The following is a 14,486-nucleotide window of genomic DNA, read 5'->3' as shown; positions in this document are numbered from 1 at the left end:
GCATGGCTCATAAATCTTCCTTTCTTCCAGAACTGTTTATTAACATTTTTATTTCTTTTAAATTAATTAAAACCTTTAAAAATCCTTTTAATAGGCTCTTATTGCAGAGACAGTTGGAAGTTATGACACCATGGATCTCTTCAGACACACTACAGAGCTCAGTATGCATGTAAGAATCTTAATGTTCTTGAGAATTCAATGGGAAAATATTGTCCTTGCTAAGAAAATGTGTAGAGACTGGGAGTAGTGATGCTTGGGAGATAGAGGCAGGAGGATCAGGTGTTTAAGGTCAGCTAAAAAGCTCTTGCTTTTACTGTTATCTTAGAAGCAGATAAATTCTCTTTATATAGAACTTGTTTTCATCTTCAGCGTTCAAACTGATGGAAAATGACAATGAGATTACACATTTTATTTAGGTATTTTTATGTATATGGGTGTTTTGTCTGCATGTATGTCTGTGCACCAAGTATGTGCCTGGTGTCCATGGTGCCAGAAGGGGGCATTGGAGCTCTTGGGACTGAAGTCACAGACAGGTGTGAGCTATAATATGGGTGATGGGAATTGGGTCTGGGTCTTCTGGAAGAGCAGGCAGTGCTTTTAACTATTGAGCTGTCTGTCTCTCCAGTCTTCCCCATTGAGATTTAGTACATGTAATAAGAGTATTGTGGAAGAGAGATTGAGACCACAAGAAAAAAATAGACATGAGGTGAATAATAGTTTTAGTTTGTTGAAATATGAGCGGCGGGTCTGCATCCCCGGCACCCGGCCGCCCGCATGGGTAGCTTATGCCCCGAAATAATTACACAGAAACTGTATTCTTTTTAAACACTGCCTGGCCCGGCTAGTTCCAGCCTCTTATTGGCTAGCTCTTACATATTAATCTGACCCATTTCTAATATTCTGTGTAGCACCATGAGCTGGCTTACCAGGGAGGATCTTAACCTGCGTCTGTTTGGAGTGGGAGAACCATGTCGACTCCTGACTCAGCTTCTTTTTTCCAGCATTCTGTTCTGTTTACTCCACCCACCTAAGGGTTGGCCTATCAAGGGGCTTAGGTAGTTTCTTTATTAATAAGAAATCACTCCCACATCATTAGTTGATAATCTGGACTCTGAAAAGACATGAGTTCATTTGGTTTTACCTGTGGGAATGGTCTGAGAGGGGAACAAGCCTATCTGGCAAGCCTTTTGTTTTCTACTCTTTGTTGTGTTTGATTCTACTCAAGGATTAGAGAAGTGATTTTAAATTGATCTCAACAGGTTTTATTGTTGTTTTCGTTAAAGGCACTTAAAGAAGACTAGGTTGTGACACTATTGTTATTGGAATATTTTATTTCTTTGTTTTATTGAAATACTTACTATTTTAAGTTTACTTTGTTTTTTTCAAGACTGAAGGAGCCATAGGTTATGCATATTGGGTTTGTACAACATTACAAGATAAAAGCAACAGAGAAACGGAGCTCTACAGGTATAACATCCTCCAGATGAACGCTGTCCCTGCAGCACAGGGTGTTCTGTGTAAATATGTGGGTAAGATACCTATTGCATGTGGCAAAATATCAAACTATTTAAATGTGTAAATACATTGTAAATACCTGTCATATTTGTGCACTGTCAGACTCCTCAAACGCTGTGATTTTGCTTAATTCACCCATCTCATTTAGGTATCTGTTCTTTCAGATGCTAATTTACCTTTCTGTTGCTACTTGGGAGGAGTGCAATGTTTAAATCAAAGTAATGGCTCTGCAAGAGTGATTAAACTCACTTTATTACTTTCTGAGTCAAGATTTCCTTGTAATAATGGGAGTGTGTTAAAGGTTAATGGGTTTGAGTTGTTGCTGCAGTATACTTTCTTTTCAGTTTGTGGGCCAGGAATTTTATTTCCCTTAAGTTGTGTTTTATTTCTGGGAAGAGAAGTCACAATTCTAAGGTTGAATAGTCAGGAGAATTAGATAAGATAACGTATATGAAATGCCAGACCCATCCCTGGTGACTTCAACCTCTCCTATTTACTCTTGATTATCTTGGAAGATATCCCCCAAAATACATTTACATTTATAAAACTGACAGAACAGTAAAGTTTATTAGCTTTCCCTGGTAATAATTTCCTGTCTTTTAAAATAAAACCACCACTGAGTCTTTATCTCTGCCTCACTACATAGTAGTCAGTATTGAGTCCTTGGTATCCTGCGCACTGTGAATTTTAGGTTTCTTACCTGTGGGGTTTGCTGGTATGAGAGGGACAGAGTCTGAGGCCGAGTTCTTGGCTGGGGTAGTCACAAAAGAAACCAGCAGCTGATTAACGTGAAGTAGAAATGGTTCAGCCCAAGTCAGTCTTTGTCAGTTCTCGTGTGCGTTTAGTCTGAGCCGCTTGTGAAGGTGATGAGTTTGTTGGCTTCAGCTTTGTCGTCTGTGGCTGTATGCTGACGGAAGGACACTAAAATCCCAGATGAGGTAGTGTCTGCTCAGAAACGCTACTCACGAGTTTCCTTGCTTTATAAGTAACTTAGAGGATTTACATAAGCAGTAGATTTTTAAATAAAATGCAGATATCTAAAATGATGAACACATTGTTTTCTTTTTTTTTTTAAACAAATGTCATAACTTTTTTTTTTTTTAAATGGTGGAACCTTTTTCTTAGACTTCTTTAAATTTTAAGCTGTGTGCTTGGCCAGAAATGCTAACACAGCAGAACAAGAGAGCACGATGCAAGGATGTAGACTCCTGCTGAGCTTTCATTGCTCTACCATGATGACTGGAGCCAACGTTTTTGATGGCTCTAGAGACTGTGACCCTGTTAGTCATATACCTTATACCTAGCCACGTTACACTCTGATCTTAGGATACCAGCCATCACACAAGATTCATAATTGTGGTGTATTTCTTAAACAACATAGGAAATTTAAAAGCCTGCTCTTTAATACTAGCTTTAAGTAGGTAAGGTATATTTTTCTTTGTCTAGTGTAGTTATATAATGCACTTTCAACATAAAAATTGGAAAATTCTATATTGACAGTACTCTGATCCATTTCTTTGCTCCTGGTGTGAAGTCCTGAATTATTTTTTTTAGAACATAGAGTTTTGCATAGAACCACCAATAGAAAATTGTTGCTAAATTAAATCACAAGAGGTTTAATTGATTACCCAGAAAATTGTATGAAATTCTTTTAGAACTAATAAAAAGTTACAACAACCCTAATTTCTTTATAAATATTAGAAATAGTTTTTACCTAGTTACAATTTCAAATAATTTTACTTAAAACAGTTTTTGGTTCGTTTATTTTAAACCAAACATGAAAAAAAATATATTAAGATGAAGCAAAAACCATCACATCAGAACTGGACAAGGCAACTCAGCCGAAGGAAAAGAGCCCCAAGAGCAGGCACAAGAATCAGAGACCCAGTCATTCATACACTTGGGAGTTCCATGAGAAAATACTAAGCCAAAAGCTATGCTATATACCCAGAAGACCTGGTGCAGACCTGTAGGCCCTGTGCTTGCTGCTTCAGTCTCTGTGGTTCATATGAACCTTGCTTAGCTGATTCAGAGGGCCTTGTTCTCCTGGTGTCCTCCACCCCCTGTGGCTTTTACACTCTTTCTACCTCTGCAGGGTCCCTGAGCTCTGAGGGGAGGGATTTGATAGAGTCATCCCATTTAGAAATGCGTGTTCCAAAGACTTAAAGAAAACATGTTTAAACTGTAAGCTATAGCTAGGAGCCACATCTAATTCTTTAATATTATTCAGTGATTTAGAAGAATTATCAAATTATCACTGGTATATTCAAGATAAATTAGGCCATTCTTAATAGTACCATTAATCTCAGGAGGTAACCCCCTGCTTTGAGTTACTGAAACAAAAAGAATTTAATTATTATTGTGTTTACTTAGTCAGCATACACATACAAATTAGAGATATTTGTGAATTTCCAGAAAGGATTCAGAATTACGCTCCAGCTTTCACGATGTTGGGTTATTTAAATGAACATCTGCAGCTGAGAAGAGAAGCCGCAGAGGCGTACCAAAGGTGGGTTGTGCTTGGTGGACCTCACTCATGGTGGGGTTAGGACACTACAGAGTCTGCTCTTGGGACAGAAGAACTATGTGATTTTCACTTTGTTCCCGAAAAGATGACTTCCACATTCTCAGCCATAATGTGAGTTCCATTGATAGTGGGTGGGGAACAGAGCAGGGCTGAAAATAAAACCTCATAGTTTCTATTTTAGAAAAATTCATCCCCTATAGTCAGACAAGAAACAACATGAATATTTGCTTGACTTACCTTATTATCTACTATATACTTATTCCTGTCAGTAAATGTTTGTTGGATGCTATGTCCCAAGCAGTGTCCTTAGCATGAGAAGTTTATCAGGGAATTACAACAGACCGAGGCCCTGTTCTCATGGAACTCCTCAATGCAAGATACTCAATAAGCAAATAGTATTTGGTTGTTAGCTGTTGCTAAGGAAGAGTGAGAGTAGTGTCTAGGTCAGAGAATATGAGAAGATGCATTTCAGACAGAGTGAGAGCAAGTACTCACACAGAAGTAGTTTGCCGTATTTAACAAACAAAATCCCAGTGCACTAGAGTAGAGTCATATCCTGGGTACAGGTAGGAAAGGAGAGCAGCTAGCTTTTTCTCTGTATGCTAATGCTAAGTGAGTAGGAGAGCAACTGTTGATCTCCTGAGTAACTACTAAGAGAATGGTTTTAAGAGCTGATATCTAACTTTAAGGCACACTCCTTCAAATGTGACTATTTAGAAGGTGTCTGGTCAGGTGTAAAGAAGTGTCCCAAATACTTAATTGTGGATTGCCATGTACTTCAAAGGAGCAACCACTAGATGGTACTGGAGCTTACATAGTGGAGTTATTTTTCCAGGTGATGGAGGAGGGGTTGTAAAAAAACCCACAATTTTCTTCTTAGATTGTCAATAAACTTAGATAAATAAAATGTAGAATATAATAGTTAACACATAAAGCAAGATAACTTAAAGTGTTCACTACCTGAGGCTTAAAGTGACCAGCCACAACCACAAAAAAGATATGTCCTGACCACAGCAGCTGCCCTGTATGTTTTCATATTTGCTGCTTGAAACATAAATAGTAGTACATAAATTTAAGCAGAAGTATTGTTTCTGTAAAGTTTTTACCTTTTTATTGATTTTTTTTGTGGATTTCATATTGTACACCCCAGTCACACTCAACTCCCAGTCCCTTCGCATCTGCCCTCTGCCCTTGTAACAGCTTCTACCAAATAAATAAATAAATAAATAAACAAACAAATAAATAAATAAATAAATAAAGACAATGAACAAAACAAAAAATCTCACTGTGGAAGCTGTAGTGTGTCCCAGCGTGTCAAGCAGATAGTCTTTTCTTGCAAATGTTCTTCAAGGCCTCTGGCTTCTGCTGCGCTATCACTACCGGAACCTCACTGGGACTCACTCCTCTTAGATATCCTGTTGCTGCCTTCCTGCAGCATTGGGTCTGCAGGTCCGGTCCCTTCAGTGTTCCAACAGTTTACAGATGGGGTGGATGTTGGGGTGGGCTACTTCATGCCCTGGTTCTGGGCCTGAGTGATACCTGGGTTGGTCAGCCTGCACCTCTCCCTCTTCCTCACCACTGGACGAGTTCTCCAGCACTGCCCAGGTTAGCTCACCCAGTGCCCCAGTCAGCAAGGGGCAGGGCCGGTTTTGCTCTCACGCCCGTCAGGCCACCTTGGTAGCACTTTTCTGCTTCCTGAGCTAATTATGTTTTGTCCAACATCTAGTAGATAAAAAGTCTTTCCTAGATATTTCACCTGGCAGATACTTTAAAGAGAAAAGAAAGAAAGCGTTAAAAAGAGCTCTTAGTGTTAGGACGTTTCCCTCCCTGTCTAGAGAGAACACAGTGGGAGAAGAAAATGCTGGCTTCAGCTCTTGGTAAATGTATTCTGAGTCTAGAGGGACTGCTCATCTTCTCCCTGAACACATCGTCCTTTAGTATTCCCGAGTAGACAGCGCAGAGCACACGAAAGCATTGAATTTTCTGTCTTCCTTCATAAATATTTTCAAGAGTGTCTTCTGTAAACGTTAGTGTGTCAGAATACAACATTGATTTGGCCATTGCCTATGTTCAGATTACAAATTTTAGAATATTTACAATCAAGATACAATAATAAATGGTTTTACTAATGAAAAAATAAGATTATTTTTACTGACAACTTAAAAAAGAAATATATCTAAGTGCCTTTGTGCTATCAAGTGACTGGAACATGAATAAGTTGCATGGACAGCATTGGCTGATTAGTAGAACCAAAAGAAAAGACTATAAATGCCTGGATTTGCCCGAGGAGGACTGAGTAAAACAAAATATTGCACATAAAACATTTCAAAACCTTGTCCTATTTTTTTAAAGGGCGGCTGCATTGTTACATCCCACAGAAGACCAAGACACCTACACTGTTACAGTGAGAAACTGGGGCAGATTGCTATGGTAAGGCTGTCGTCTTCTCATTAATTCTGTGACTCTGTAGACTGGTGTCTAGAGCCCTGGGATAGACCCAAGGGCCAGAATGTGTTAACATTTCTACTCTTAAAATCTAGCTTGAGTATGCCTGGTAAAGAATGAAATTAGAACCACTGGTTTATGGGCTAGATATAGAGGTTTGGGAGAGTTGTTTCTCTACTAGAATCCTACTTAACTAGCTGGGGAGTTGGATTTATTCTGATTAGTGATAGAATGTTGTGATCTAGGAGCTTCTTTGAAACATATTAAAAACTTCAGTACAGTGAAGAACTTCCCTTCTAGTCTCTATGTCTTCTGACCAGAAAGATAGGCAGACTAGTTGTGGAGGATGGAAGCAAAGCCAGAGTACAGATACATACGAAGAATGATTTTGACTCACACAGTGATTCCTTAGGTTGCCCTAAAATTGAATGGTTAGTTTAAACATTTAACTGCAGCTTGGTATTATACGGTCACTCTCTACATCTTTAGGGACCTGCACATGAGGCATGAGGTAGCCAGGTTTTCTTCCTGTTATGCTTTAATTCAATCAAGTCCATTGATGGGAAAATATTACTACTCTGATCGCCTGTTAACTCTTTTAAACTTACACTTGTAGTTGTTTCTGTTGAAGCAGAGAATACCTAGAGTAAAAGGTACCTTCTTAGGTTTGACATTTCATATAGAGTAAATACTTTTGAAGAAAATTTCACTTTTTATAGAAAATTGGCCATCTGTTTTCTTTCTTTTAAAAAAGAGATTTATTTATTTTTATTTCAAGTGTATGTGAGCATATCTGTCTGTCTGTCTGTCTGTGCGATATATGTGTGCCTGATGTCCACAGTTGCCAGAAAGGGTGTTGAGCTCCTGCAGCCTGACTCAGTGCATAGTACCGAGTCACCTAGTATAGTAGGCACAGGCTTGTGTCCTCTGTAAGAGCAGTATATACTTTAACCACTGAGCCCCCCCACCCCCCAGTCCCTTTTCTGTTTTTATTAGGCAATATCTTGAACACAGAGGTATATGGTAAATAATAAACTACAGTGTGTAGTATAGTTGTGAAGTCACAACTCACGTATAACACATTACAGTCCTTTCACTTTCCTTCATGTCTGCATGTCAAGAGACATCCATAACACTGAAGCCCCCTACTCCTTTCTCTGCGTTTTTCTTCTACACATTACTGAAAAGAGTCTTCACTTAAAGAAATAAATATGCACATATTTACAATCTGTTTGCATCAAAGGCTAGTCTTTTAAAATTAAAGCTTAATTTCATATTTTTCATCTTTATAAAACTAGTTTTAGAGGCAAAAGTTGTTTGTGTTTTTAACTTATAGCTTCAGAGATTAAAATTCTTTTTAAAAACATATTTCAATAACATTTATAAAAACTTTTTGAATTACAGTGATAAATACCACAAACAGGAATCTCAGAAATACTTATTTAGATAACAATTGGGGCTAGATAGATGGCCCAGCATCTGTGAATGCTTGCTGCTTTACCAGAAGTCCTGGGTTTGGTAGGCAACTCTCAACGACTATAATTCTAGCTTTCAAGAATCTGATCTTCTTTCTGACCTCCACTGGCACCCACATACATGTGACATAGACTCAGCCAGACATGCATATGCATAAATTAAAGACATCTTTAGATGATGGCAGCTGAGATTATGTGACTTCATTGTAAGATAAGCAGCTGTTTTGCTATTAGGACCCTCATATTGCTTTTCTTACTATATATGGAAGCATAGAATAGTAAAATTTTCTCTGTGGACTTTTAATGTGCCTATGTGCCATCCAAAGAAGGTATGCAATTGTAAATAGTTTACAGAAAGGATAAGTTTTTGCTCTTGGCTAAATATTTTATAACTTAATGGAAATTATAGAGCCATATTCTTAGGATAATATTTAACTAACATAGTAAGCTTAAAAAATTAGAATTTTTTTCATAAAAGCCAGCCTAAAATTATTCTGATAACTTGGGATTAATTAAATTTTGTTAAAAAGCAATAAATTTAAGAATGTTTTGAGTTTAACAGAGCTAGTAATTTTCACATATAATTTAAGAGAAAAAAAAACAATAACCAAAAAGCGTGAAGCTAAATCATTCTGGTGTACTCTACTTATGGTGTGCCTTCTGTTTCCAAATCTTTTCAACAACTTGAGAACTAATATATTTTATTTGCTAAATTACTATAAAAGGGACATTAGGTAAGTCATTAAAAGTAGTTGAGTGGATATGTCTGTATATGTTCACAAAATCAAGATTAATATTTTATCTTAAAAGTAAGTTGTGCTCACTTCTTAGCTCCATTGGTGAATATGACAGAGCTGTGCAAGCCTTTGAGTTGACGCCCCTTGAGGAACTAGAGGACATCATAGGGTTTGCTTTGGCCTTGTTTATGAAGGGACGGTATAAGGAGAGCAACGAAGGTAAGTACCACTGCTTGAGGCTTTGCAGAAAAATATGGTATTGGGATTGTGATGGGATTGCAATACTTTACTAATTAGTTGAAAATTTAAAAATGTGATATGTCCGAATGCATGTATGCCAGTTCAAAATTGTGTGGCTGATGTCCTTGGAAGCCAGAAGCGGGCATTGGATCCCCTGGAACTGGAGTTACATAGTTGTGAGCTGTTGTCTGAGTGCTGGGGATTGAACCTGGATCCTCTGGAAGGACAGCCACTTCCCAGCCTTGGGGTTGCAGTATTTACTAGAATATGATGGGCGTCGGGAGCTGTAATAGGTGTTATTTATGTGTCATCTCTTCAGTGTGCTGTGATGATGAGTACCCCTTATGAACAATTTGAACTGAACTTCCATTGTCCATTTGAGGAGGCTAAGGCACAGGCTTAGTGGTGGGTATGTAGCTTAACATTTGAAAGCAGATAATTCTATATGCTCAAATGAAAACTTTTGATAAATGACTTCTACAACTTTTGTTAGTAGTAGATTTTTATTTCTCCAAAAGTTTTAACTGGGGACATTATAATATATATGAGCTCCACTACTGTGTGTGCAGTGCACTTACACGTTATCTGCTTGGTGAAGGGGATGGTCTGTACTTGGAATGTGATTCTACATCGGTGTTTCCAAGTCTCCTTTCCTACTTAAGGTGACTCGGACCTCACAGTATGTTCTGTAGGCAGAAAATGAGGTTGTCCCTAACCATCATAAAAGCACCCTCAGGGTCATCTTGAAATAGCAAAGCCATGATCGGGTTTATTCTGTCTGCTTGAAAAGAAGAGAACAAGGACAGTAGAATTTTGTTTAGATCTTCTTTGAAAAGTGGGATTGGGAAGGGGAAAGTGGCCCGTTTTGCTAATTCGAATTTCTTTTGTATTTTGCTTAATGTTCCCTTCCTCTATATACTAGCCTATGAGAGAGCCTTGACTGTTGTGAAATCAGAGCAAGACAAAGCTCATGTCTTGACAGCGATGGCAATAACAGAATATAAACAAGGACAAATGGATGCAGCCAAGGCATTGCTTTTCAAATGGTAGGTACAGCTGCTTTACCACCTGGACAGCAGGTCCTCATGGGTGGGGTGAGATTTGAACAAGGAAATTTTAAGTGAACGGAAGGAATTGGAGCGACCTTGTTTGAAATTGGCAGTCATGGGTGGAGTTGAGTACCATTGCTTAGCTCATAGCTTTGTGTCTGTCTAATAATACTGCTCATTTGTTTTCGAGACTAAGTGGCCATGTGGACCACAAACAATGAAAGAAATTGTAAACTGACTTGGTGTTTGGTTGTTCGCATCCTCAGAGAGCTCTTCCTCCTCCCTTCCTTCCTGCTCAAGTTAACCTGAGAACAAGTTTATTTAAAGATACCTGTAGAATTTATATACTTCTAGTTTCAGAACAAGTTAAAATGAGAGCCTGTGATCATGTGTAGTACTTGGTAACTTCTTAAGGCCTGTTTGTTTTGTTTTAAAAGTTTGCTGCAATTCCTCCAGGAACAGTAGATGATTAATACAGGCTATTGCCAGTGAGGTTTATTGGTGTTTTGAATGGTGTAGATCCTCATAGGACAGACAGCCCCTTCCCATTGCAGGAAGCTTATTCTCCCATCATTGCTTATTAATAGCAGAATCACTCATTTACTGTGACAAGCAAAACATTGCCTTGATATCTTCCTTCTCAGCCTCAGAGGCACGAACTTGTGTTGCAATGGAAATCTCTTTTCTGGCCTGCTCTGTGCTTGGTTGTTTGATGAGCTGTGATGAGAAGAGACACTAAGTGGAGCAGTTCTGACCCTGTAAGCAGTGTAGGAAAATGATAGGACCCTTCTGAAAATGCAGCCACCACAGCCCTCTGACATTGCTGGAAAGGCCAGAGAACCTTTGCTGTGGCCAGTCCTCCTGGCCCTAGCTCTCCTTTCTTCCTGGACTAAAGCATGCTAGGTCAGCTTCTGTGTTGAGGAGACCAGGGACTTACTCAGTCCCCAGCCAGCCAGCCTTCGGGGCACTCTACTGAAACCTGGTGCTTCTAGCCTTTGCCTGGCCCTGCCATGGCTGGTGCTGCAGTGCTTCCTGGCAACGCTGTCCCACCACGAAGCAGCTGCCTCTGCCTTGGTTCAGGTCCTGGTGCTTCTCATCTGCCGTCTTCTACTTCCTGTTAACAAAGTAGAATTTGACTTCAACTAAACATTTCACTAAAATTGTTCTCATTGGTTACTGAAAACAGAGACTCAAAGGGACCAGTTTCTGTTTGTTTCTAAGATTTAGACATGATGACATGGAATGAGATTAGTCAATTTGTGCTGTGAAAGGCTGATACTATTTTGCTCCAGTCAGATAGTTATTAACTTTGAATGTAAAAAAAATATATTAAGCACAAAGTTGGCTTATTTTGATAAATCTTTAAGTAAATAGCTTTTTGTATTAAATAAAAAACTCTTACTAGATAGTAGGCCACTGTACTAATGGCCAGCAGACTTCTAAATATATATTTATAGCTCTATTTTAAAGGAACCAACCATCGAAAGCCTGCAAGCCCTGTGTGCCCTAGGGTTAGCAATGCAGGATGCCACACTGTCGAAAGCAGCTCTTAATGAGTTACTGAAGCACGTCAGACACAAGCAGGATTACCACAGGTGCCTTCTCACGGCGGCAGTTTGTGCACTGCAGGGCCGCAGTGTGGCTGTGCAAAGACAGGCCGCTAAGGCTGTCCACAGGTGAGCCCTGAGTTGGGGGATGGATTATATCTGATGTGATTATGTTCAGCTTTTGTGCTTTATTGTGAATATAAAATGAAATACGTGTCTCTATTTGGAAATCGTATGTCATTTATTTTGGTGAGTTGATGAATTTTTCCTTTATTTTGGTGAAGCTCCACTTATTTTGACACAAAGATCTGTAATTCCTTCGTTTGTAATATTGTCAGCTCATTACCTGATATGTATCAATACAGACCATGTGGATGGATTTAGGAATTCTTAGTCACTTTAAGATTTGGAAATTCTTTTGTGATTGAAAGTTTTGCTGGGTATAGTAGTTTGTACTGGCATCCATGGTCTCTCAAAAGAACAGTACTCAGCTTCATATGGTAAAGGAAAAACCCAGGATAGCCAAAACAATCCTGTATAATAAAAGAACTTCTGGAGGCATCACAATACCTGCCTTCAAACTCTGCTACAGAGCTACATTACTGAACAGCCTGGTATTGGCATAAAAACAGACAGGAGGACCAATGGAACTGAACTGAAGACCCGGATATTAATCCACACACCTTTGAACACCTGATTTTTGACAAAGAAGCAAAAAAAAAATTAAATGGAAAAAAGAAAGCATATTCAACAAATGATGCTGGCATAATTGGATATCAGCATGTAGAAGAACGAAAATACATCCATACCTATCACCTGATGCATGAAACTCAGGTCCAAATGAATCAAAGACTTCAACATAAAGCCAGCCACACTGAACCTCATAGAAGAGAATGTAGGAAGTATACTTGAACACATTGGCACAGGAGAACACTTCCTAAATATAATCCCAGTAGCACAGACACTGAGAGAAACAATTAATAAATGGGACCTCCTGAAACTGAGAAGCTTCTGTAAAGCAAAGTTTATAGTCAACAAGACAAAATGACAGCCTACAGATTGGGAAAAGATCTTCATCAACCCCATGTCTGACAGAGGTGTGATCTACAAAATATACAAAGAACTCAAGAAATTGGTCATCAAAAGAACAAATAATCCAATTAAAAAAATGGAGTACAGACCTAAACAGAAAGCTCTCAACAGAGGAATCTAAAATGGCTGAAAGACACTTAAGGAAATGTTCAACATCCTTAGTCACTAGAGAAATGCAAATCAAAACAACTCTGAGATTCCATCTTACACTTGTTAAGAATGAACAAGATCAAAAACACTGATGACAACTTTTGCTGGAGGGCTTGTGGGGTAAAGGGAACACTTTTGCATTGCTGGTGGGAGTATAAGCTGATACAGCCCCTTTGGATATTAGTATGGTGATTTCTTAGAAAATTAGGAAACAACCTTCCTCAAGACCCAGCAATACCACTTATGGGTATATACCCAAAGGATGCTCAATCGTACTACATGGACATGTGCTCAACTATGTTCATAGCAGCATTGATTGTCATAGCCAGAACCTGGAAACAACCTAAATACCCTTCAACCGAAGAATGGATAAGTAAAATGTGGTACATTTACACAATGGTGTACTACACAGCAGAAAAAAATAATGACATCTTGAAATTTGCAGGTAAATGGATGGATCTAGAAAACATCATTTTGAGTGAGGTAACCCTGAGCCAGAAAGACAATTATCATAAGTACTCGTTCATAAGTGGTTTTTAGATGTAAAACAAAGAAAACCAGCCTACATATCACAATCCCAGAGAACCTAGACAACAAAGAGGACCCTAATAGAGACACACATAGATCTAATCTACATGGGAAGTAGAAAAAGACAAGATCTCCTGAGTAAATTGGGAGCATGGGGACCATGGGAAAGTGTTGAAGGGGAGGGGAAAAGCTGGGAGGGGGAGCAGAGAAGAATATAGAGATCAATAAAATCAATAAAAAAAACAAAAGAAGATTTGGAAATTAAGTTATCCTTTAACAAAGGCAGACAGCTTCATGCTGTGAGTTCCAAGACAACTAGCCCTACATACAGAAGTACTGTCTCAGAGAGAAAGTTATATAGCAGCAGCTCTGTTTTTATTTGTTGTGGCTTTGACTTCTGTCTTCATTTATTCTTGTTAATAACCTTTGTTGATTTGGTACATTAGATTTCTATTATATTTATTCTTGTGTGGGTGAGTACACACATGCTATAGTGTACATTTGTGAGATAGGAGGACAATTTGTGGGAGTCATTTCTTTCTTAACCATGTTTTCTGTAGGGTTATGGGTTCTGAAAGATCAGTGGTTCTCAACTTGTAGGTTGTGATCCCTTTAGCAAACTGCTAGCTCCAAAATGTTTCCATTATCATTCATAACCGTAGCCAATTACAGTTATGAAGTAGCAATGAAAATAATTGTATGATTTGGGATCTCTATGACATGAGGAATTGTATTAAATGGTTGTAGTATTAGGAAGGTTGAGGGCACAAACTTAGGTCAGAGTTAAGTGCTATATCCCTTTGAGCCATCTCTCTTATGAAATTAAAACATATTTCAGCAGTAAAAAACAAGGACTTCTTGAAGTTTGCAGGCAAATGGATGGAAATAGAAAACACCATCCTGAGTGAGGTAAGCCAGACCCAAAAAGAGGAACATGGAATGTTCTCACTCATATTTGGTTTCTAGCCATAAATAAAGGACATTGAACCTATAATTCGGGTTCTTAGAGAAGCTAAATAAGAAGGAGAACCCAAAGAAAATCCTGAATATTTCTCCTGAATATTAAACTTCATCAGGCGATGAAAGGAGACAGAGACAGAGAACCACATTGGAGCACCGGACTGAAATCTCAAGGTCCAAATCAGGAGCAGAAGGAGAGAGAGCACAAGCAAGGAACTTAG

General features: G+C 38.7%; 1 protein-coding gene across 8 annotated transcripts in view; it reads left to right on the top strand.

The window, feature by feature from the left end:
- Positions 1-14,486, top strand: part of Skic3 (SKI3 subunit of superkiller complex) — a 98,242-nt gene that overhangs the window by 50,989 nt on the left and 32,767 nt on the right. For all 8 annotated transcript variants that reach the window (XM_050122167.1, XM_050122170.1, XM_050122175.1 and 5 more), the window contains 7 exons: positions 95-169; positions 1,388-1,529; positions 3,931-4,024; positions 6,395-6,472; positions 8,794-8,918; positions 9,862-9,985; positions 11,446-11,664. In XM_050122167.1, coding sequence (XP_049978124.1) covers positions 95-169; positions 1,388-1,529; positions 3,931-4,024; positions 6,395-6,472; positions 8,794-8,918; positions 9,862-9,985; positions 11,446-11,664 — 857 coding nt within the window. The remainder of the gene's footprint in view (positions 1-94; positions 170-1,387; positions 1,530-3,930; positions 4,025-6,394; positions 6,473-8,793; positions 8,919-9,861; positions 9,986-11,445; positions 11,665-14,486) is intronic.

This window comes from Alexandromys fortis, unplaced genomic scaffold (genome assembly GCF_014885135.2).
Source record: "Alexandromys fortis isolate MF-2015 unplaced genomic scaffold, M_Fortis_MF-2015_v1.1 scaffold_163, whole genome shotgun sequence".
Classification (NCBI taxonomy): Eukaryota; Metazoa; Chordata; class Mammalia; order Rodentia; family Cricetidae; genus Alexandromys; species Alexandromys fortis.
Note: the sequence above shows the minus strand (reverse complement) of the source record. Positions and strands in the feature narration are given on the sequence as shown.